At 44.3% G+C, this 25,125-nt stretch overlaps 1 protein-coding gene across 1 annotated transcript; it reads left to right on the forward strand.

Annotated features, from left to right (window-relative positions):
- The first annotated feature begins 3,950 nt into the window (after positions 1–3,950).
- SDHB (succinate dehydrogenase complex iron sulfur subunit B) lies at positions 3,951–24,924 on the forward strand. The gene is made up of 8 exons (XM_031962758.1): positions 3,951–4,147; positions 14,905–15,032; positions 17,302–17,387; positions 19,006–19,142; positions 20,186–20,302; positions 21,991–22,092; positions 23,762–23,884; positions 24,706–24,924. The coding sequence occupies exons 1-8, from the start codon at positions 4,070–4,072 to the stop codon at positions 24,781–24,783; spliced, it is 849 nt and encodes a 282-aa protein (XP_031818618.1). The 5' UTR covers positions 3,951–4,069; the 3' UTR covers positions 24,784–24,924.
- The last annotated feature ends 201 nt before the right edge of the window (positions 24,925–25,125 follow it).

The following is a 25,125-nucleotide window of genomic DNA, read 5'->3' on the forward strand; positions in this document are numbered from 1 at the left end:
GTAGTCATATCCATGTGTTTTATGTGCTGTTTGTCACTTATTTGTGACTTTGTTTGGTTCAGAGCTCTGCTAAATTAAGAAATTTGAGAATTGTTTAAAAGTTACTTGTGATTTTAAACTTTAAAAAAAATTGGCACTGGGGTAGTTTAAATTTAGGCATGGCTTAAATACCTTAGATGAGGCCTCTGGAGAACAAAAGGAGTTTATGCTGATTGCTTTGAACTCAGGCTGGAGAAAACATCTGATTAGAATGATTTTTTAAATTGTGAGAAATAATTTTACTGTTTCCTTTGCAGGCTAGATTTGGTTATCTTTGAACTTAAGAACTTATTGGGGTGAAGTTCTGTTAACGTACTTGAAAGGGGTCATGTGTCTCCAATTAGGGTCTGACTTTTCTAAAAGTTTCAACACCCCCATCCCCAACCCACTAAAGGTTGGGTGGGGTAAGGATCTTTTGTCTTAAACTAGTCCCCACTGCTCTCTGCTACTCCAGTTACTTAGCACTTAATTAGCCTGGGGGCCAGGTTAGCTCCCCTTCCCTCCCCCCAGTCTCTTTGGAGGTTGAGTGGGGGGAAGGGCGGCCATGTGGAATCCTCCCCACACTAAGTGTGTTCCAGATTTCAAGAGATAGACCCTCTTATAAATTAATTGATCTATAATTTGGTAAGGCTGTTTCTAAACGTTTAAAGGATATTTTTAAGAATCTTTTAGATTCTTTTCTTAGAACTGGATATTCTGTATAAGTTTAATTGATTGTATCCTGAGGTTATGCCCATTTAGTTTTTCCTTGTCCTTTTGAAAATGTTTCTGTTAAATATGAAAGCAAACTTGTGAACTTACTGAAACCAATTTATTACTGTTATTGATATGACGTTATGGTATTTCTAAAAGTTTAATATTTGTAAGAACCTCTTGGATTTTTTTTATGTGATATTAGGATGTTCTGTATAGGATATTCTCAGTTTTAACTGATTGTATTAGGTAATTCCGAGGTCATTTAAAAAGCCTCTGAAAATAATATATTTTTTTTTGTCCTTTTGAAAATGTTTCTGTTATGAACAATATGTAATTTGGGATATTTATCTATGTATTGGGTATTTTTTAAAAGCAAACTGATTTGTATGTATAATGTTCACATCTGCTTAGATTTGAAAGAAGTGAACTTACTGAAACAAATTCTTATTGTCACAAATATATGTTTATGGTAAATGTCTATTTAGGATATGTCTGAAACTTAGTTAATAGAATTTGTTAATAGAAGTAAAATTCTTTGGCCTTATAGTTAATGTAGTTTGGAGTTTTAAAGCTCCACCCTCTGACAATTAGTGGGACAATTATCTAGAGTAAAAATGAATTAAAGCTATTTTATTCTGTTTTGCTGGAAGTTAAGTTTTAACTGCTTATGTTTGGTTGTGTCCCTGCATTTTTTCCTCCTGAAACTAATTTCTATTATCACAGCAATGGTCAATAGAAACTTAATGCAATTCAATTATGTCATACTGTAATGCCAAAGAAAGTGAGCAAGACGGAGATTAGAGACCAATTCAATAATTTATTAAATGGAGAGAAATACTGGGACCAATGGATCCATGTTGATCCCAGGGCTAGATGAGACTATCTGAAAGAGTCTAGCCCCAAGTATGGGAACAGCAAGCTTTTTATGGAATAACAAGAACAATGACATTACTGATATTCTAATGACATCTGAAATGGATAAACCTTTATATTGTCAAACATTAAGGAATGTCTATAAAACCTTTATCTCAAACATTAAGAGGGGATGGTTATAATCTAAGGCAGAATTACGAAACAGGACTGTTGAAGGAACTGGGTCACCCCATTAAAAGGGAACTTTGGCATAACAATACCTTGCTATTTCCAATCTGGTTATATGTAATCATTATATCCTAAATACCTGGCAAATGGGTATTTATCCCGGTCATCTATCTGTTACTGAATATTTGTGTCTGTGGATAGTCAGGTTTTTAAAGGTTTCTAAATAATGAGAGAGCAAAAGCCTAACTGCTATTTTATCTCTTGGGAAGCCCTGGCCAATTCATACAATTTTCACATTTTGTATCAGTCTGCTCTAACCTTTATTTCTAGATTTTGGTCAATTAGAGGTATTGACCTGCTTCTGGTTCGGCCCATCAGGCAGCACGGCCACGCCTTCTTTGGACTCCTCAGCAGACAGCACTTTTTGAGAAGATCACTGCTCCTGATGTAACTTGGACTGATATTGGGGAGTGGGAAAGTGGTTGAATTATTGTTAAAATTTTAACGTATTGCTGTGTTTAAGATTTGTTAAAACTGTTTAACTATTGCTGTATGTTAGAGGGATTTTTAGGAAACTTACTGTACTAGTCCGTTACAGATAGGAATTTTGATTCACTCTTGGGATTTATATATGGAATTTGATAAGTTCTTTTCCTTGTAAAAAAAAAAAAAAAGAAAGAAAGAAAGAAAGGAAACTGAAGCTGGTCAGGAAAGTGGGAAAAACTGATGTATTTTTCTTAGGCACTTCTGCCCTGCCCCTATTCCATTACTTCAGATTGAATTGGAAATTATTTTATTCCTTGCTTAAAATTTACTGGAGGTTATTTAACTTTGAATTCCCTTATTCTGCTGGAATTGCCCCTGGCAGACTCAGTTTTGGGGATTATTCTTTATAAACAACTAGTAATCTGGGAGTCTCTCTGATTTGTTCCTCCACTACTGTTTCCCCAGGTCCTTAATTACTATTTCAGCATTTTGATATCGGGACTCTAATAGTTCGGGGTTGCCTGCCTTGGTCTAAGTGCATGATTTGCTCAGAAATCTGTCTCCTAGTAGCAGCTCCTGTTCCATAGAGGCCCCACTTTTGGAGCCCCTGACAGACTTGGGGAGCCCCTCGTAGGGCAGCGGGACTGTCTTGCGCACTTTTATTTAATTCACATAGAGTTGGTCAAAATTATGGCGCTGAGACCTTATAGAGGAAGATAATTCAACAAAGAGAGAGAGAGCGTGGAATGTTAGGCGACAGTTCTCTGTTATTGTCCTGACTCAGTTTCCCTAATTATCCTGACTCGGTCCTGCCTCGGTTTCCCTGTTTCTCAGTTCTGCAAAACCTCCCCTGCCTCTTTATCGGAATCCTTGACAGAGCATCCACAGGCCTCTCTCCATCCCAAGCTATCAGAATATCAGATACTGTCTTATAAAGATGCCTTTCCCCAGGGCCTAGGTGCCTCCCCTGATTACATCATCCCCTCCCTAGAGGCTTGCCCCACCCTGTCAGAGTCCCGTTAGCGCTCTCAGCACCCTGACTCCGCCCCTGCCGCAGTCTGAGCCACACATATAATAACTCTCATTGAGAGCTGATTGTTAGGGACAACTAGATGGCGCAATGAATAGCACACCAGCCCTGAAGCCAGAAGGACCCGAGTTCAAATATGACCTCAGACACTTAACATTTCCTAGCTGTGTGACCCCTGGGCAAGTCACTTAATCCTTAATTGCCTCAGGGGAAAAAAAAAAAAAAGAGAACGATTGTTGGCCGGATTCTTGGAGATGATGGGTCGTATCCATTGGCCCCCAGTATATCTCTCCAATTAGTAAATTATTAAATACTCTCTCATCTCTGTCTTGCTCAGTTTCTCCGGCCTTACAAAGGGAACCGAGGGACTGTCAGAACTGTCATGTCAGAAGGAGGGGAGGGTACAAAGGCAGGAGAATAGGATTTACACAGCCAAAACGAACGTGGAAAGTGACAAAAAGAGGGTTAAAACTGAAGGCGGAACGGAAAAAACGCCTGGCTCCGCCCCCTGGATTAGGTCTAGCCACTCTTCCCCCAAAGGCCCTCGGCCAGAAGTCTCGATGGATTTGCGCCTGCGCTTTAGTCCTGCTCAATTTCAAGTTTACTTCCGCCATACTCAAAAAACCGGAAGTGCAAGCACCCCTCCTCGGTGTTTAGTGGCTAGAGCGTTACCACTTCCGTCTGGGTTCCCGCGATGGTCGACGGGACGCTGACGGAGAAGGGAGTTGTCTCTCACGCCCCATAGAAGGGCGGGGCGAGTGTGACGTTACTGACATAATGGCGGCGGTGGTTGGAGTCTCCTTGAAGCGCAGTCTTGTTCCGGGGGTCGCTCTCCTCCCCGGGTTCCGAGTACAGGTGAGGCCCGGCCCGGCCCGGCCTGACAGAGCTAGGAGGGCTGTAAGCAGCCGGGAGTCGCGGAGCCACAGGGCTGGGCGGAGCAGGGGGAATCCGCGGGGCAGCCCCTGCTCTTTACACGTGGGGAAACGGAGGCCGGGGGACTACGGCGTCTCTCAGAGCCGAGGCCCAAGAGCGCCGAGAGGGAGGGCGGGACCTGAAATATAAAGCGCCAGCGTTGCGAGGCACCTAGAAGCGAGCATAGGAAGGCCCACGGAACCTGGAACAAAATCAGCTGAGAGGGATCTAGAATCGAGCTGTTAACTAACTCAGGAGGGGCTCTGGAACACAATGTCAGAGCCGGGAAGTATCTTGGAACACGGGACCTCAGAGCCGGGAGTCTTAGAACCCAGGACGTCAGGGCCCTTAGACACCCAGGGTGTCAGAGCTGGGGAGCCTTAGAACATACGGTGTCAGAGCTGGTTGTGTTTAACCTCTTAATTTTGCAAGTAATTAAAGTGAGGCCCAACAAGCAAAGGGGGTTATTAGTCCAAGGTCACAGCTCATGCGCTTTCCATTGTACGGCTTTTCCTCTCCTCCTCCCCCCACTTTCCTCTGGTAAACTTGGGCAAGGAATAACCTTTCCCCTGCTCTCAGATCCGGAAAGAACGTCAAAGGTCAATTATCTCCATCTGTACTTCAGTCTCTTGGGGGATCTGTCACTTTATCCAGGTGCTGGAGTCTCGCTGAAGAGTGAGCATTAAATTAATAATTAACTTCTTGCTCCCTCGTAGAACTTATTTACTCCTTTCTTGGTAGCTGCTGAGCAAAGTTTGTGTTTCGTGCGCCTTATTATTAGGATTAATTGGAGTGAAATCAACACCTGTGAGAATGAGCGCAAAATACATTAGTTATTTTGGACATTGTTGCAATCTCGTATGGCTGTGACGCAAGTGGGTAAGGAGGTCATTAGTGCTGAGAACTAGGATAGCGTAAAATAGCCACATCCAGAAAAAAGAACATGGAGTCTGGGTGCAGATGGAAGCGGGCTATTTTCACCCTTTTGTTGTTGTTGTTTTTCCTTTCTTGTGGTTTTCCCCTTTTGTTCTGATTCTTCTTTCACTACATGACTCTTGTGGAAATAGTGTAACAACTATTGTACCCATGTAACCTATATCAGATTGATGCCATTCTGGGGAGGAGGGCGGGAGAAAAAGATGGAAATCAGAGTCTTATAAAAGTAAATGTTAAAAACTATCTTTACAATTCCCCTAATTAAAATGTTAAGTGGAAGGAGATAAAAAGGAGGCCTGGAGTCAGAAAGCCTAAGTTCAAATGCAGCCACAAAACTAGCTGTATGACCCTAGGCAAGTCACCTCTGTCCGCCTTCATCCACTGGAGAAGGAAATGGAAAACTATTCCACTATCTTTGCCAAGAAAACCTCTAATAGGGTCATGAAGAGTCAGATGTGACTAAATAACTTTTTTTTTATTTTAATAGCATTTTATTTTTCCAAATATCTGAAGAAATAGTTTTCAGTGTTCACCTTTGCAAAACCTTCCAAATTTTTCTCCCCCTTTCCCTTCCCCAAGACAGCAAGCAATCCAATATAGGTTAAATATGTGCAATTCTTCTAAATTTATTATCATTTTTGTCAGATCAAAAGAGGGAAAAAATAAGAAAGACAAAAAAAAAAAAAAAACGAGCAAACAACCACAACAATAAAAAGGCAAAAATACAATGCTTCAATTCACATTCATTCTCCATAGTTCTCTCTCTGGATGCAGATGGCTCTCTCCACCGCAAGTCTATTGAAATTGCTTTGAATCAGTTCTTTGTTGAAAAGAGCCAAGTCCATCACAGTTGATCATGACATAATCTTGTTCTTGCTGTGTACAGTGTTATGTTGGTTCATTTCAGTCAACATCAATTCATGTAAGTCTTTCCAGGCTTTCCTGAAATCCACCTGCTCATCGTTTCTTATAAAATAACATTCTATTCATATACTACATTATTCAGCCATTGTCCAATTGATGGACATCCACTCAGTTTCTAGTTCCTTGCTACTACAAAAAGAGCTGCCACATTTTTGCACATGTGAAACCTTTTCCCTCTTTTATGGTTTCTTTGGGATACAGACCCAGTAGAGACACAGCTGGATCAAAGGGTAGGCACAATTTGTTAGCTCCTTGGATATGAACAACAACGTTATTGAGAATAATACAATTAGCTCCCTTTTCCATAGCACTTTTATAAATTGCCAGGTGCTTTTTTTCTTGGTAAACAATACTGTGAGGTCCATTTTACTCTTGTGCGGACTTAGTTGAAATGATTTATTTGCCCACATTTATGTGGCTGTGAAATGACCAAACTCTTTGATCAACCAATCAATAAGCCTTTAGTAAACATTTGCTACAAACTCCGTGCTAAGCCTTAGAGACATAAAGTCAGAAATCAAACAGTTCTTACTAACAAAGAAAACAGACAAATACAAGTATATAATTGATGTTAACAAAAAGAATACAAGGCATTTTGGGGAGGGAAGTCTTTTCTGCCCAAGTAGAGGACTGAGGAGACCATTCCCTTCCCTGAAAAGATATCTTTCTTGATTTTACCCTTTGTCCTCCAAAATACAGTTGCCTTGCATTTACCTTTTTATGTACAGTCCTTGACTCTCCCAACTAGAGTATTAGTTTTTCCAGGGCAGAGACTATGGCTTGTCTTATACCTCTTTGTTTCTTTTTTTTTTTTTTTTTTCCAATAGCTTTTTATTTATAAGTTATATGTATGGGTAATTTTACAACATTGACAATTGCCAAACCTTTTGTTCCAATTTTTCCCCTCCTTCCCCCTACCCCCTCCCTTAGATGGTAGGATGACCAGTAGATGTTAAATATATTAAAGTATAAATTAGATACACAATAAGTATACATGCCCAAACTGTTATTTTGCTGTACAAAAAGAATCAGACTCTGAAATATTGTACAATTAGCCTGTGAAGGAAATCCAAAATGCAGGCAGGCAAAAATATAGGGATTGGGAATTCAATGTAATGGTTCTTAGTCATCTCAAGAGTTCTTTCGCCGGGCGTAGCTGGTTCAGTTCATTACTGCTCCATTGGAAATGATTTGGTGGATCTCATTGCTGAGGATGGCCAGGTCCATCAGAATTGATCATCATCTAGTATTGTTGTTGAAGTATATAAGGATCTCCTGGCCCTGCTCATTTCACTCAGCATCAGTTCGTGCAAGTCTCTCCAGGCCTTTCTGAAATCATCCTGTTAGCTCTTTGTTTCTTAAACACACAAATGATACATGTTTATTTTTGATGGTAATCCACCTTGTCCCAACAGCTAGTTACTACTTGTATGAGCTTGAGCAGGTCCCTTAGTCTCTTTGAACTTAAGTTTCCTCAATTGTAAAATGAAATGTTTGGACCATGTGATCATTAAGATTTTTTAAGTCTATTACTCTCTTACCTATGATCTAAAAAAGAAACAACTGCAATGTGACAGTCTGGAGAACCCTGGATTGCAGCTTCCTCCCTTGGTTCCTCCCCACAGGGACTTTCCACTACACCATGCTGATCTCTACTTTCTCTGAGCTTAGACAATAGTTTGTATGGCACAACTTTGCACTTAATGATACTCAATCTTAGGCATCCAGTCTCCACTCAGGTTCCAGTTCATCACACAGTGGCCAGAATGGTCTTTCTAAGGACAAAACCATGTCATTCCTAAGGCTAGCACATATGGCCCAATCGGGTTCCACCTTTCCTTCCTAACATTATTTCCCACGTTACTCTCTGTCCACATTGGAAACGCCGGCCCAACTAACTACTGATTAAATGTTCCTTGGACTGGACATTTCATTGTCTCATTCTCATACATTTAAAGTCATTCCCAGTGTCTAGAAGTTCTACTGCATCAAGATCTTTTAAAATGTGTGTCTTTTCCTCTTGTGTTTCCTTCTCAAATCCTGCCTCAACTTCCCCTATACTTGCCCAGATACACCAACTCAAGAGTATTCTCTTCAGGTTTTCCAAGAGTTTTGTCTGGACCTCTTATTTGCACCTTCACAGTCAACTATATTTTACCCATCTGTGTATATGTATGTTCCTCCCCTATCTCTTAATAGAACATATGCTCCTGGAGTGCAAGAACTGCCTTTTTTGTGGCCAGGCATAGAAGTGCACTGTATACATAAACCCCTAATGAATGCTTGCTGAATGGGTCTGATACTGTTTCCCAGCTTCTTAAATTGTGGTTCACAACCCCATTTGGAGTCTTATAACTTAATGTGGGAGTTGCAAAATTATGACTTATTATCAGTAAATGTTTTATTTATATACCTAAATACCCACAGTCACATAAAAATTTCTTGGGCAAAAAGGCATTGTAAATGGAAAAAAGTTTAAAAAACCTTGATCTACTTCAGGCATCTAAAACTTGAATCCCCAAATAGTCATTTTCACCAACTCTCTTCCCCTTTCTTCCCAAAAAAATAAAAAAATCATTTAGATTTAATTAGGAGGAGGAGATAAGAACAATAAATGGGAAGTTTACATTTCAAACCAATTATTAATATCTTTTTTTTACAATTAAATGATAAGATTCTTTGAGGGCAGGAATTTTATTTTACAGGTATCTTTTCAGTTGACTTCTGGAAAGTACTATACAAATATGTGCTTATTAGTTTTAATGTGTAAATATATGCTTATTAGTTTGGGGAAGAAGAAATGTTTTCTTAGTGGAGGCTGGCAGAGTTCAAAATTGAGCCAAATTTTCCATTTCGCTGACAGGGGCCTTTTCCCCCCACTCTCTAGTCCCCAACACAGAGTCATTTTTTGTCCTTCCCCTCCAAATTCTTAATGTTTCTCCAGACTGTTGAAATTCTGAATCCTTGAGGAACAATATCCAATATTTATCACAACTTGGAAACTGCTGTCCTCACTTCCCCAAATCCAATGTCTAAATTTTCTTATGACTGTCTCCTCTTGGTTTTCAAATAGCAAATGCCTGGGTGTGTGTGTGTGTATGTGTATGTGTATGTTTTTAATGCCCATGTATTGTATGAGCACTAAATGAAGAATAACTTTGTTTAGTGCAGAGTGCTGGTCCTAGAATTGGAACACCTGAATTTTGTCTCCAGGCTTGAATTCTCTTACCTTGGGCAATCCAGTAATCCTCCAGGGTCTTCAATTCTTCTCCAGTAAATGGGGCCTGGCTTCCAAGATCCCTTTAACACCAGTCTCATGGTCTCCAGAGCCCATCTACCACAGATCAATGACCCTGAAATCTTCCACTTTCTGGCACTCAAAGATAGTGAATGTACTGCTCAAGAATGAATTTTTGTCAAAGTCATTTAAACAACACTAATTAAAAAACCACTAGGATATGTCAGGAAAAATCAAATAGGGGAGAGAAAGAAAATAAAATCTACAAAAAATAAAAACACCATGTTGTGAACCACACTCATTTTCTATAGTCCTCTCTCTGGGTATGGATGGCTGTCTTCATCACGAGATCTTTGAAACTGTATGCAAAAATTTTTTAAAAGAAAGGAGCACATTTTGCTCTTTATGTGGCTTGCCATGGTCAATTGGTTCTTTGGTCAGTTGGTTAGTTTTTACTTATGTTGGCAAAGAAAGTCTTGAGCAGCCTAGAAAAAGGAATTGTCCTTTTGCATTGCCCTGCTTTTTGGGGTGCTATTCACTTTATTACTACTATTTTTGAGGATATCTTAGTTTTTCTACTCGAAAAGTTATTTAGTAGATGAGAGTAGTTTAGGTGTCCCAGGGACATTTAAATGTGAGAAACTCACTACTGATAGTGGAGCTCCCCATAGTGGAAGGGCCACTGTCCAAGGAAGCCCTGGTGTTGTAGGTGTTCCAGCAGAAGCCAGATGTGTCGGTTGAAGGAATTCCTGGGATCAACCTGAAGTAGGGGCAGCCATGGCCCCTGCAGGGAGTGCATATGTATGATCCTAAGGTAATGCGCCTGCCTGCTTTCCTTGTGAGACAGATGGGTAACCCACCTGGAATGTGCTGTGCATGTGACCCCAAATAAAATTAGACCGGCTCATATTTCTCTACTGCTTGAATGTTTTCACAACACAGACAACAACCCTGTGGGGCAGGAAGTACAAATATTGTTCCCATTTTACAAATGATGGAACAAATTGAAAGAGACAAAATGGGGTGTCAGAGCTAGGAATGTCAGCTAGATCCTGAGGAACCAGACCCGGGGCTCTTGGGGATATGATCTCCTTTGTGTTCTCTAAACAGCCACCTTAATTCAGGCTTTTTTGGAAGGGTGTACCATGGGGCACATGCCAGGGATTGCTTGGAGAAGCCCAGGAGAGAGCAATAAGAACATTTATACTTAAACCCACAAGCCCTGGACTGGTGGGTGCTAACTGTTGGATGCTCCTGTCCTCAGCTCTCCATCCCACATCCTCTGCCTTTGCGGGGGGTGTTCCGCCCTTCCCTTCCCCCTTTAGTTTTCCTGGCTTCCTTCAGGGTTCGGCTTACACCCCCCTCTGCGGAAGGACTTTCTGGTGCCCCAGCTCTGGCGCTGTAAGATTACCTTCCGTTTACGCTATGATGTCTTGTATGTGCCTTATCATTAACCATCACCATCATCCTTAAGAGGAAGGACTGTGGTTTTGCTCTCTGTTGTGCCCTCAGCATTTAGCACAGCACCTGGCAGATAGTAAGAGCTTAATAAATGCTTGTTGACAAATGGATTGAAACTTGCCCAGAGAGGGAAAGGGCCAAGGTCACGCAATGAGCCAGTGATGGATCTGGAACAAGGGACCCTTTCTGCTGATTCTTAGCCCGATGCCCCTTCCTTGACACCAGAGATGACTGACTTTCTTTTTTTTAAATAGACCAACAACCTTGAAATTGATTCTTTTTTTGTTTAATTTATTTTTCCCCAGGCTCCTATAAAAACAAGCTTTAACATTCGTTTTTAATTCCAAATTCTCTCTTCTCTCCTTACCTTCCTCATTGAAAAGGCAAGCAATTCAATATACTTTATATGTGTGTGGTCATACCAAACATATTTCCCTATTGGTCTTATTATGAAAGAAGAAAAAGAAAAAATCTCAAGAAAAAAATTGTTAACGTATGTTTTGTTCTATATTCAGACACCATCATTTCAGTCTTTAGGGATGGATAGCATTTATCTTCATAACCAAGATTTTGTCTTGGATCATTGTATTGCTGAAAATAGCTAAGACATTCACTGCTGATCATCTTACAATATTGCTGTTACTTTGTACATTAGTACATTTCACTTGCATCAGCTTCTGTAAATCCAGTTTTTTCTAAGAGCAGTTTGCTTATCATTTCTTATAGCATAATATTCCATCACAATCACGTATCATAATTTGTTCAGCTAGTCCCCAATTGATGGGCATCCTCTTATTTTCCAATTCTTTGTCCCAGAAAAGAGCTCTTTTCTCCCTGCTTTTTCCTTTTTGCTTTTTATCTCTTTTGGAGTATAGACCTGGTAGTGGATTGCTTGCAGTTTTGGGAAAGAGGGAGAAAAATTAGGAACACAAAATTTTGCAAAGGTGAATGTTGAAAACTGTCTTTGCATGTATTTGGAAAAATAATATTTTTAAAAAGATTTGCATGGTTTTATCTCTTTGGGCATAGTTTCAGAATGGTTGAAGAATAAGGTTACAACTCCAGCAACAGTGTGCTAATGTCTCGCTTTTTCCACATCCCCTCCAACATTTGTCATTTTTCTTTTCTGTCCTATTAGCCAATTTGATACTTATGAAGTAGTACCTCAGAATTATTTTAATTTGCATTTCTCCAATTAGTTGCGAGACTATTTTTGCATATGGCTATAGATAGTTTTGATTACTTCATCTGAAAACTTCATCTTTTGATCATTTATCAATTGGGAATGGCTCTTATTTTTATAAATTTGACTGTTTTCTACATATTTGAGAAATGAGACCTTTATCAGAGAAACTTGCTTCGTTTTTTTTTTTTCAGTTACTTTTGCTAACTGCATTTCCCTCCATCCTTCCCCCCCTCCCCTTTTTATTCCATCATCTCTTTCCTTTCACCCTGTCCCTCCCCAAAAGTGTTTTGCTTCTTACTACCCCTTTAGTCTGTCTTCCAGTCTAAACCTCCCATCTCCCCTCCTCCGCCCTCTCCTTATCCCCTTTGTCTCCTACTTTCCTTTAAAAGAAGATAGATTAGGGCAGCTAGGTGGCACCTTGTATAGAACACCAGCCCTGAAGTCAGGAGGACCTGAGTTCAAATCTGGTCTCAGACACTTAACACGTCCTAGCTGTGTGACCCTGGGCAAGTTACTTAACCCCAATTGCCTCAGCCAAAAAAAAAAAAAAAAATAGATTTTTATATTCACTTGAGGGTGGATGTTATCCCTCTTTGAGCCAATTCCAATGAGAGTAAGGTTTACATCTACTGGTCATCCTGCCATTTAGGGGAGGGGGTGGGGGGGTAAGAGGTGAAAAATTGGAACAAGAGGTTTGGCAATTGTTAATGCTGTAAAGTTACCCATGTATATATCCTGTAAATAAAAGGCTATTAAATTAAAAAAAAAAAAGAGAGAGTAAGGTTTACTCACTCCAACTACTACTCTCTTCTTCCCCTCCACTATGAAAGCTTTTTCTTGTCTTTTTTATGTGAGATGATTTGTCCCATTCTACTTTTTCTTTTCCCTTTCTCCCAGTCCATTCCTGTCTGTTTTTATTTAGATATCATCCCTTCATATTCAATTCTCACCTATATTCTCTACCTAGATAAACTCTTTCAGACTACCCTAATAATGAGTTATAAGTCTCATCTTCTCATGTAGGCATGTAAACAGTTTAACCTTATTACGTCCCTTCTGGTTTCTTTTTCTTGTTAACCTTTATGTGCTTCTCTTGAGACTTGTATTTGAAAGTTACATTTGTTATCATCTCTGATCTTTTTATCAAGAATACTTCATGCTTGCCATCTGGGGGAGAAGGTAGAGGGAGGGAGGGGAAAAATAGGAACAGAAGTGAGTGCAAGGGATAATATAAAAAATTACCCTGGCATGGGTTCTGTCAATAAAAAGTTATTAAAAAAATAAAATAAAATAAATCAGTGAGTGGGGGGGGGGGGGGGGGGGGGAAGAATACTTCAAAGTTTTCTGTTTCATTGAATGTCTTTTTTTTTTTCTTCTGAAAAATTATACTCAGTTTTTTTGATTATGGATTTCAAGTGGGTCCAGTAATTTTAAAATTATCTCTCCTGGATCTATATTCCAGGTTAATTATTTTTCCAATGAGACATTTCACACTGTTATTTTTTTTTTTAAGTTTTGTTTTATTGTTTCTTGATTTCTCATAAAGTTATTAGCTTCCATTTGCCTGAGGAATTTTTTTCTTTGGTGAATTTTTGTGCCTCTTTTTCCATTTGGGTAATTCTGCTTTTCCTTGCATTCTTTTCCTAGTTGGTTTTTTGATATCTCTTTTACCATTTGGCCTAGACTGTTAATTTTAAGATGTTATTTTCTTCAGTATTTTTTGTGTTTCCTTTACCAAGCTGTTGACTCGTTTTTCATGATTTTCTTTCATCATTTTCATTTCTCTTAATTTTTCTTCTGCCTCTCTTACTTGATTTTAGTGTTTTTTTGAGTCCTTCTATAACCTGAGACTTAATTTTTTGTTGTTGAGGCAATTGGGTTAAGTGACTTGCCCAGGGTCACACAAGAAGTGTTAAGTGTCTAAGGTCAGATTTGAACTCGGGTCCTCCTGAGTTCAGGGCTGATGCTCTATCCACTGACCACCTAGCTGCCCCCTAATTCATATTTTTCTCAGAGGCTTAGGATGTAGGAGCTTTGACTTTATCTTCTTTAAACATGTGTTTTGAACTTCCTTGTCAACTGTAGTAACTTTATGTGGGTCAGAATTTTTCTCTGTTGTCTGCTCATTTTTCCATTCTATTTCTTGACTTTTAACGTTGTTAAAGTGGGACTTTGCTTCCAGGGTAGAGTGTGCACTATCCCAAGCTTCAGGGGATTTGTGCAGCACTTTTTAGAGATACTTCTGGGGACCTGTAAGTTTTCAGTTCTTCCAAGGTGTTATGATCTAAAGAGAGGCATTACTTCTCTCCTGGCCTATGCTCTGGTCTGTGAGGTGACCACAACCACTTTTTTCTGCTTTGGAACTATAACGAGGTTCTACATTGGCCCTAAGCCTTGGGGTGCTAGTGCCTCTCCTCGCTCTGGGATTATGAGCCATCACCACATCCCAGATCAGAGTATGGGCAAAGCAACAGAATCCTGCCTTAGTGCTAGCAAAGAGACCCCTGTAATCTCCTTCTGACCATTGTCTGAGCCCCTCACCTGTGGGCTGAGAGCTCTGGAAGCAGCCACTGACACTGATTATTCAGTGGTTCTGAAGGCCTGCTCCGTTTTTCCGGGGCCCAGCCTACTGGCTCAGCCTCTGCTGTATCGCACTTCACCACTCACCTAAGTGCAGCAGATGTTTCCTGCCAATCCTCTAAGTTGTCTTTGACTGGAATATTATTTCATTATGTCCTTTTGTGGGTTCTGCTGCTCCAGGAATGGTTTTTATGGCGTTTACAGGTGTTTGGAGGGATCTGGGGGAGAGCTCGGGCAAGCCACTGCCTTTCCTCCACCACCTTGGCTCCACTTCCTTTAATAACGAATAGAAAAATAGCTCTTGAAACAGTTCATCATTGCATGTTGGGCAAACTATTTATTCTTACTTGCACGATTTCTTTCCCCTCACTTCAGACATGCCGAGGGGCTCAGACAGCAGCTGCAGCAGCTCCCCGCCTCAAGAAATTTGCCATCTATAGATGGGACCCAGACAAGCCTGGAGATAAGCCCCGGATGCAGACGTATGAAATTGATCTGAACAGGTGAGTGTCTGTGTCCAGAATAGGATATTGATTAATTCAGAAGGACAATATCAAGTGGGGAAACTATAGAAGTGACCTCCAAATGAGAGACAGCTTTATTATGAACTCACGTGTGGCGCGAGCCCCTTCTCATGTGTTTCTAGGATCACATTTCATATCCTTCATCATGTATGTGCTGATGTAATCATGATTGACACCATAGAGGAGCCAAGGTGTCTCTGAAATCATAAGATTACAGACCTGGAATTAACAAGCTTCTCCTGGAAAATGTTCATTCCCTTCAGAGGTCATCAGCTCCAGCCCCTGCTGCACAGGAATGCCCTTTCTCATATCCCAAATTCTGTCATTCAGCTTCTGCTTGGAGACCTCCAGTGGGGAGCTTACGAGGAAGGGCATTCTGCTTTGGAAAACTCCATGTGTTAGGAGGCTTGTCCTGAATGGAGCTGACCTCTGCTTCTTTGAAACTCAGGAGCATGAACTTGAGAGCTAGAAGGGACCTAAGGGCCCCCAATGCAGCACGTCCATTCCCTCCTGCCTCTGAGGGCCAAGCAGAACAAGTCTGGAGCAGAGTCTGTACAATGACCTGAAGATAGTGAGCATGTCTTCTTAAGTCTTCTGCTGGCTGAGTCAAAACTCTCCATTTCCTTTGAACACTCTGATCCTTTCCCTGTCCTGTCATCGTCTGGACAAATGGTTAGTTGTTCTGTACGTCCTAAAACATGGCACCTACAGCTCAGTTGAGCTGTTTTGTTGGCCTATCCCACTTCTGACTCATTGAAGCATCCAATCCATTGACACCCTTTCTATCTTTTTCACACTCACTGTAACCACACGTCATGGAGACATCACTGAAAAGGAGTCAATGTTGCTACTGCCATATTGGCATTTGGGTGCGCTTTTAAAACCCAAAAGTTGCATGTGGGATGTCAGGGTCCATTAGAGAGGCCAGGCAAGCGCAGTTGGGATGTAAAGCGGGCCAATGGCCTGGAGGTCCCCGGATGTGAGTTGAGTACATAGGGACTTCCTTCATGGGTGGGACCTCCAGCCTCAGTGGGAATCCTAAAGACTCTGAAATCGTCTCAGGAACGGGAAGCTACCTCCATCTCCGATTGGCCTGTGCCTGTGACCTCATGGACCCAATATAAGCTCAATGGAGGAAGGGCTCGATCTCTTTTCCACCTTTTCACCTGGAACTTGGCCTTGGGGAGAGATACTAAGAGAGTGCAGGAAGTCTTAGAGTGAGGTGTAAACCACCCGAATAAAGTCTGGAGCAAATGGGGTAGCATTGTGTGAGGCAATCTAGGTGTCAGAGTGGGCTGAGAGGCTCAGGTGAAGGTCAGCAGTGACAGAGTAGTGGTACTATCACTGCACATGCTGGGCCACAATGGTCAAAGACAGGAAACAGATCACATGCCTGTCACAGTGATAGCATATTGGGGGCCAGTCAGTTACTCTGATAGCTGAGGGAGCTCTCTCTGCCAAAGGGAGACCAGTTAGTCATCATTCCCCTGTGGCCACAGCCACTGAAGAGCTGGGTTAGGCAGTACTGGTGCCTCCTCGGTGCTGCTCCAACTAATGGGATGGTGTAGGCCAGAAACCATGTTTTGAGAGGAATGTGATAGAAGAATGTGACTAAGCTGTCTGAAGAATAGATCTGCTAGTAAACTGCTTTCAGGTGAAGGGCACCCTAGGTGAGGGGTTTGGAAACTATGTCATTTGAGAAACTGGAAGACAATTTTAGCTCCAGTATAAGGGAAAACTTTACAATAATTATTACTGTTCAGTAACGCGATGGACTGTTTGGGAAAACTTTTGAAGTTCTATCTTTTTAAAAAAAAAAGATTTGTTGCAGTAAACATGATCTTTACTAAAATGAAACATTTCATTCTATATCCAAATGGGGTTCCTTTTCAGAAACATAATGAAAGCAACTGTTTTACAAGTAAATACAAGTAGTGAATTTGCTATCTAGGTTTTCATTTTTAGAGTACTGATGATAATTTAAGTAATCTGATTATTTCATATTCTGTTTCCTATAAATGTGCCTGGTATTTTTCGTATAGGATTATGCTTAGTATTTATGATAATGTATCCTCCATAGCTTAATATTACAGTGGAAATGAGGGGGGGAAATAAATCTGCACTCAACAAGTATTTTTCCAGAAACAAATATAGTAAAATCTATCTTTATAGCAAATAGGAAGCAAAATGGAATAGGATGGGTTAAACTTTCTGAAAGATAGGTGTTCTTTTTCTTCTTCTTTAACAGATGTGGCCCGATGGTGTTAGATGCCTTGATCAAGATTAAAAATGAGATGGATGCCACACTGACCTTCCGAAGATCGTGCCGAGAAGGTAAATGTTTCCTCCCTTTTGAGCCATGGGGCTGGCTTTCCTATTTTGGTTTTCATATCTGAGCTGAACAGAATGTGGCTAATGGTACTTTTTCAGGTGAATTCTCCATTGGTTGTTCCCTCTCATTCAGCATGATAAATGTGGAAATTTGTTTAGAAGAATTGAACGTGTTCAACCTATATTGGATTATTTCTTGTCTAGGGGAGGAGATGAAAGGAAGAAGGGGAAAAAGGAGAGTGAGAGAGAGGGGGGGAGTGTCTCAAGTCAAGAAGAGAGGGAGGGAGAAAAATTTGAAACACAAGGTTTTGCAAGGGTGAATGTTGAAAATTATCTTTGCATGTATTTTGAAAATAAAAGGGTATTTTTTTTTTTTAAATGGAAGAAAAAAACTTGGAAATGAACAGGAGCTTGCTAAGGCTGCAGAGATAGGGCAAACATCTGGATGGGTCTTTTGGTTTATTCTAATATGAATATCTTCCATTAAGAACTTGGGCAAAATATTTAAGGAAATGTATGTCCTGTAAATGTTTTAACTGGGGAAGAGAGGACTGGAAGCTTACTATCAACAAATATCTAGAAGGCTGTCTTTAGGGACAAGACCTGTTTTGCTGGGCATGAGGCTTGAGCTAGAAGGGATGGGTAGGAGTCACAAAAAAGTCAGCAAAATTGCCAAGAGGAAAATGGGCTCCCCTGGTGAGGATGGCACTCTTCCCTGGGGGTATCTACAAGTAAAAACTAGATGGGTGCAGCAGAGATTTTTTTTAAATGCCTTTTCAGTATGTGTCAGTAAAACAAATACTTCTGAACAAGTGCCCAGACACCCCTGCTTTGTAGAGGGAGCTCTGGGCAGACCAGATCCCTCTGGGTACCATAGTGACTTAGATAACATCTAGGCTGCATTTTTTATTTGCGTTATTTTTATTCTGTTAAATATTTCCCAGTTAGATTTTGTTTTGTTTTGTTTTTTTATTTCCTTCCTTACTGCACAAGTTAGCATCCATGACCCCCGTTGATTCTGAAATGTGTCCCAGCTCTGAGATTACCAAAGATAATTGGCTTTGCTGTCTCTGTCCTCATCTGCACAATCAGGGGTTTGGAGTCTGTGGCTTCTGAGCTCCCTTTGTGATGTTGGGGGTGTCTTTAGCTTTGATGTGCACTAAGGCTCTTCCTATCCATGGCATTGTGCATCTCAAATTCTGATTGTCTTCCTGGGGTGATCAACTCTGGTCCCCAATCTTCCTTTTGTTCTTATCTGTTCTTACTGCACTATAAGAGGATCCAGACTTCCCAACATACGGTCGGCACTTAGGTTGTGGCGAGTGACCCACCACAGATGGCTTCTTTGTGGGGTTAATCTGCTTCTCCTTTGAAAGATGGGTGGTGACCCAACAGATATCAGCTGTCTAGTAAATGAGCTCCCCTGGTCTGGGCAGCTTGTGGAATCTCACAGAAACAAGCAGCAGATAGATGACGGCCCCTGATTCTGCATTGAGGCCATCGGGCTGGTGAATTGTCTGCCTTCAGGCGGGCCTCGGGGGCATTGCCAGGGTGGCAGACTGAGAAATGGGGAGCTTGGTCTAAAGGCGTGGGAGTGAGCAGATGGGACTGTCTCTCTTAGGCATCTGCGGTTCCTGTGCAATGAATATCAATGGGGGCAACACACTGGCTTGCACCAGAAGAATCGACTCCAATCTCAGCAAAGTCTCCAAAATCTACCCTCTTCCCCATATGTACGTGATGAAGGATCTGGTCCCGGTGAGTTTCTGTCTCGTATGACATCGTGGTGGAAAGAGGGCTTCTCTGAGACTCCTCCGTTCTCTGCAGTCATGGCTTCCCAAGGACTCCCTGCTCCCAGTCCCTCTCTACCCCGTCCTGCACATTCCAGAGCCACATCTCTGGCCCTGTCGCCTTCTTGCTGCCTCTGAGATGAAGTACAAAGTCTCCCCTAGCCTGGCATCCATAATCTGGCTCCACCTCCCATCCCCCCACCCCCAACTGACTTTCTGCCTATTCTCTGTTCCCCAAATCTGCAGCCCATCCCCCCTCTGTCTGCAGTCCTCTGCCTCCTTCCCCCACCCTGGCAAATACTTCCTTCTCCCCTCTGCCTGCTCAAGTCTTTCTCTCCCCTTCTTTCTTTTTCTATATATAAGCCCATATGTTTACATAAGGGCAAAACCTGCTTCATTTTTGTTTCTGTGACAATGTTTTAAATGCGATGGTTTCCCCCACTTGAGGGTAACTGCTAACTGAAGGACAGAAATTCTGGGATCTAAGGGAATGCTGCCTAGGAGAAAACAATCCCCAAAGGCCAGAACACCCTTCAGAAGCCCCTCGGTTTGGTTGGGTTGTAGAGGGCCCCCAGACCCTGGAGAAGCCACAGGAATCTGGCCTTGACAGCTGCCAGCAGGAAGAACAGGGGAGTGAGAGCTTTGAACATCTTTGGGCTTCGGTCTGAGAAGGGCCACGGAAATATGGGTGAAGAGCTTCTGTGTTGACTTAGGGCCCACCACAATGTTCAGAGCCCTGGGCTGAGGCAGGAAGAACTGAGCTCAGATCCATGTTCAGATTCTGCAGCTGTGTGACTGCAGCCAAGTCACTTTTCTGCTGTCTGCCTCATCTGCAGGGCGGTTATGACGATCAAACGAGTTAATACTTGTAAAGAGCTTAATATGATCCCTGGTATATATAATAGGCATGTAATAAATGCTTATTCCCTTTCCCATCTCTTCCCCTTCTACCCATTCTTCTAAGATATGATAAGAGGATTTAATTCATGTATTTCTTACTCTCTTTCTCAGGATTTGAATAACTTTTATGCACAGTACAAATCCATTCAGCCTTACCTGAAGAAGAAGGATGAATCCCAAGAGGGCAAGGAGCAATATCTTCAGTCCATAGAAGACCGAGAGAAACTGGTATTATTCCGTTTAGTGTCTTGGTTTGAGGGGTGGGTTAGGGTATTTTGTTAGTGCCATGGTTACCTTTTTTAGAACTGCTATTGACAGACCTAGACTGGGGCAAATGTCCCAAGATCTTTTAAAAAAAAAAAAAAAAAAAAAAAAAGGCAAAGTTTCAGAAGCAGACTTTCATCCTCCATCCTTTTCTTGGTCTAGAATGGGTGTGACCTCTAAGATTCTCCTGTCAGGAGGCCAGGCTTTGAGTCTCTTTTTTCTGACACAAGCAAGGCCATCCAATTCCCAAGGCTTCTGATTCTCTTGATGTTTCATGGGCCCCGGGTGCAAATAGAAGTTTTTCCTTTCCTAAGGGTGGTCCTAACCCCAGAGCTAGGATTGGGCTCCAGGCTCTGTGGCCTTACCTGACCATCTAGGAGCCTCTGGGTATTCCCGGCTGTCACTCAGCTGGGCTGCAGATACCAACATCCTTGCCAGTCACTGAAGGGAATTTTCCGAGAACTAAAGCTCAGTTTAAATACCAAAGTCTTTTTAATTTTACTTTAGTTGTTTTTAATGGAAATCTTTCTAAAATACACTCCATACATCCTTGCCTTAACCAGAGTACACCAAATAGTATAAGATTTAAAGGTCATCATTCCGCCCATCCGCTGCTCCCTTACTGACAAGCTCTCCTTGAGCTGCCCTTGCAGCCCCTCCTCCTCAGTATAGACGAGCTGAAAAATGGCCCAGACAGCTCAGGTTGTTAGAATTGTGTCCCAGTTGAATCAGGTTCTAAGAGATAGTCGAGGGTTCCAGGAAACACAGGGTAGTCGTGTGAGCGCCCCAGCCACATGAGGGCTGGTTCAGTGGTCACTGGCCTCTTTCACTTCCCGCTTGCGTGGTGGGGGCGTTCCCCATGGCTGAGGTTCCTGGAAGCCTGGCCTCTCGGGGGAGGGAAGCTGCAAAGGGTGCTTATCTTTCCTTAGATAGTCCCAGGCTTCTGGGCCTAAGTCCACAGGTGCCTTTCTCTGGTGACTCACAGACCCAGAGAGTCAGAACTTTGCTGAAGGGCAACTTGGGGGTCATCTGGTGCAAAGGGGGCTGGGGCGGACCAAATAGTACTCCTTCATGAGTTTGGTCTGGCCTCAGGTGCTTACTAGCTGGGTGACCCTCTGTGCCTCTGTTTATCATCGGTCAAAAGAAGCAGAAAAGCAAACGGCCAGCTACCCCTAGCCAGGAAAACTCCCAGTGGGGTCCTAGAGACTCAGACGGGACTGAACAGTAATAAAAAGCATCCTGTAAAGAAATCAAGACTTGGAGAAGGGGAGGTGTTTGGGAGTGACAGTGCAAGGGCTTGAAATGGGTCCCAAACCCCACACCCTCTGTCACATGTTCCTGTGGTCCTGGAGTGTCTCAAGTCAGCATAGTTAGCTGGGAACATGTTTGTCACATGCGTGAGAGGAACCAGATGTCACGGTGAGCTGAGCCCCCCCACCCACTGTGTGACCCTGGGCGAGGCTCCTGGCATCTTGGTGCCCAGGACAGACTGGACTGCAGAGGGGGCACCAGCCTGCATCAGGGAGGGGCGTTTCCTGATCTGGAAGTTCCCTAGACCAAAGGAATTCAGGTCCTGGCCCTTTCCCTGTCCTTAAAACAGATTGCTCTCTTTGCCTCCTGCTCCAGCCATGTCCCCTTCTCTCTCTCCTCAGGACGGGCTCTACGAGTGCATTCTCTGTGCCTGCTGCAGCACCAGCTGTCCCAGTTACTGGTGGAACGGAGACAAATACTTGGGACCCGCAGTCCTCATGCAGGTAAGGGGTTCCCACTCAGGGGCCCAGCAGCCCAAGAATCCCATAGGCTCGTTCAGAGCCCACCTGGCTCCAGAGCTGCTTGTAGGTCTGTCTCCTCCCTCCCCATGCCCATACACACATTCTGCCCTGGATTGGCAGCTTCGTGCCCATGTTCTGAAAGTACCTGAGTCACCTGGATCTCCTGCCCAGTGGAGAACCATTGCATGAACAAGTGAGCCGAGTGCACACATGGGGCTCAGCTCCTCAGAACTGCTCACTTTGGTGCTGAAAAGACACGAGGCAGGACCAGCCCAGGGGCTTGCCAGCCGGCAGGAGTGGGGGCAATGAGGGGGCAGCAAAGCAGAAATGCTGCAGACAAAGCCCAAAACCCTCCAGGAGGGCCTCGGCTGCAGTAGCTCATGCGTTGCCTCATGGTGGCTCTGGTCTGGGGATGCTCATCACCGTGGGGTTCAGCTGTCACACAGGAGTTCTCCAGTAGGCGCCTTGTGCGGTTGCCTGGACTTCAGCCCACTGAGTTGGCTCCGGCCTCAGTTTTACCTTCTCCCCTCTCTCCTCAGGGGAGTCCCCAGGGCCTGGCTGGGACAAGCCAGAGGAGAAGGGCTCCCCCATGGGAGAGGCGACCTCCAGGGCTGAGGGTGGTGAGACAGAAGCCCAGGTGGGCCACTTGGCAGGGACCGCCCTAGACAGACTCCAGTTTGCTCTTGTTGGGGTTTGTTGTCGTTCCTTTTTTTAACCTCATGCCTAGAGAGAGTTCACCACAGAAAGAACTCAGGGCTTTATTGTTTCTGTGCAAGCAGTAAGTATGGCTGGATTTGCTGCCAGGTCTCTCACAGACCCTGTGATGTCCAAAAGCAAATGTGTCTTTTTAGCAAAAGCAGAAGTTTGGTGGTCTCTCAGCCTCGACTGGCTCCCATCCCCCATGGGTTTCACCTGGACGCTGGCCAGACAGGTTAAGCTGACGGGCAGGAAGGTCCCAGCACTTGTGCTTTTCAGGCTGGCAGACCTGCAGGGATTGAGCCCGTCCCGCCTGGTATAGGCTGGAGATGTCAGTTGGTTGTCTCAGGAAGTAGGTTCCCTCTAGGTCTCTGGGCCTGGCATAGGCTCCCCTGGCCCTGGCCCTGCTCAGCCTCAGCCCCCCTAACAGCTCCGCTCCCCCTCCAGCTCCAGACCGGCAACCCTGAGAGACTGTGGCCTCCCTCCCTCAGGAAGCCTTAAAGTACCAGACAAACAGTTGTTGGTTCTTGGGCAGAATAAGGGAGTCCAGCATTTGTCAGACACGCCCGATCTGGGCCGACCTGGAGAGAAAAGGAGAGAGGTTTCCTGCCCTCTGTCCACCTCTAATCTAGGAGGGAAGTGACCCTCAGGACAGGGTGAGGTCAGAGGCTGAGCCATGGGGGGCCAGAGTGCAGGGGAGAAGAGAGCTCCTGGAGCGGCCGGGGGCCTTCTCAGGGCCTCCCGTTAGACTGTACAGTCCTCACAGGCAGCGGCTTTTTGTCCTTTGTAGCCCCAGCACGTTTATGAGCGTGGCTTTGAGTGGGGGGGGGGGGGGGGGGGGGGGGGGGGGGGGGGGAAGACACGGCAGCAGCAGAGAGCGGTCCGTGAAGGTCTTTTCCTTTCGGGGGCGGTGGCTTCCTCTGGGCATGGCCGTGACCACTGGGCTCTCCTCTAGGCCTACCGCTGGATGATTGACTCCAGGGACGACTTCACAGAGGAGCGGCTGGCCCAGCTCCAGGACCCGTTCTCTTTGTACCGATGTCACACCATCATGAACTGCACCAAGACCTGCCCTAAGGTATAAGGGCCCCGACCCTGGGGGCACCCGTTATCTCAGCCCTGGGCCCCTGTCGCAGGGGGTGACAAGGGGTATCGGGGCAGAAAGGACACGGCCCCCAGGTGACCCAGCTTCCCCTTCCCCCTCCCAGACTAGGCCAGGCTGCTCCTCAGCGGTCAGATTGAGTCAGTGCCCATTTGTTAGTGCTTGTCCTGCCCCCGGAGAGCTTATGTTCTAAGGGGGAGGAGCCAGGAAAGGGGCGGAGGGGTGGGCAGTGCAGAGGGAGCCCAGCCTTTGGAGGCCCAGGTCTTGGGAAGCTGCCCCTGGGCCAGCAGCCTGCTAGGTGCTCAGGGAGGGTCTGGCACCTGGCCTTGGTCCAGCAAGATTTCAAGGCTTCTGCTCCTTTAGGCATCCCGTCAGTCTAAGCCTGGGTTTTGACTCTCTCACTTTGAGTCGGTTCTGTGCCCGCCCAGCCTCTGAGTAGGGGTGCCAGAGCCACATGACAGTGGTTGCCGCCTGCCAGACCCTCACAGCCTCTGACCCACAAAGCCTGTGCCACGACTAGGGCTGAGGCTGTAAGGGGGAGCACTCAATGGGAGGATCCCAGGAAGGCTGAGCCCTCACCACCCCTCCTAGGGTCCTAGGTTCTCCTGGGCCTCACTGAGGCCACCAGAGGGGCAGTTCTCGGGGGCCCCTGGTGATGCTGGGGGGAAGGGGACAACCCCTGATTTAGCAGAGTCAGCACGTGAGCTTTACAGCACAGCAACAGCCAAAGAGGTCGGCCAAGGCCCGAGTTGGTGCCGCTGTGACCGCTCCATTTTTGTCTGTTTTCCTCCTGCCAGGGGCTGAATCCAGGAAAAGCCATAGCTGAAATCAAGAAGATGATGGCCACCTACAAGGAGAAGAAGGCGAGCGCTTAGCTGCCCCCACAGCCCTGACTTATAACCCACAGAGCTGAACCTAATTTATGGCTGATTTGACTCCCGGGCCTTGTTTTTCCAGGAATAGTGCATGTCCAATGAGCGCAAAGTGAATAAAGAACATACTGCTTTATAACAAAAGTGCTCTGTGGCCTGGCTCAATGCGGGGGGCGGCGGCGATCTTGTCCTGGGCTTGCCCCAGAGCAGAGGGGGTCCGAGGGTCCGAGGTGCTAGTGTCTGCCAGGAAGGGGATGCGGCTTTAGAAGGTTAGCATGGCAGGGTGGGGGTTCGCCGAGGGTTCCTTTAGTTCCTAAGAGAGCCTTGGGGCCGAGAAGGATTATT

This window comes from Sarcophilus harrisii, chromosome 3 (genome assembly GCF_902635505.1).
Source record: "Sarcophilus harrisii chromosome 3, mSarHar1.11, whole genome shotgun sequence".
Classification (NCBI taxonomy): Eukaryota; Metazoa; Chordata; class Mammalia; order Dasyuromorphia; family Dasyuridae; genus Sarcophilus; species Sarcophilus harrisii.

Bases quoted from the DNA above. Each gene is read 5' to 3' on its own strand.
- SDHB (XM_031962758.1), top strand. From the start codon at position 4,070: ATGGCGGCGGTGGTTGGAGTCTCCTTGAAGCGCAGTCTTGTTCCGGGG. The intron at 22,093-23,761 runs GTAAGGGGTTCC...GCTCTCCTCTAG, and splicing joins GACCCGCAGTCCTCATGCAG to GCCTACCGCTGGATGATTGA. The intron at 23,885-24,705 runs GTATAAGGGCCC...TCCTCCTGCCAG, and splicing joins GCACCAAGACCTGCCCTAAG to GGGCTGAATCCAGGAAAAGC.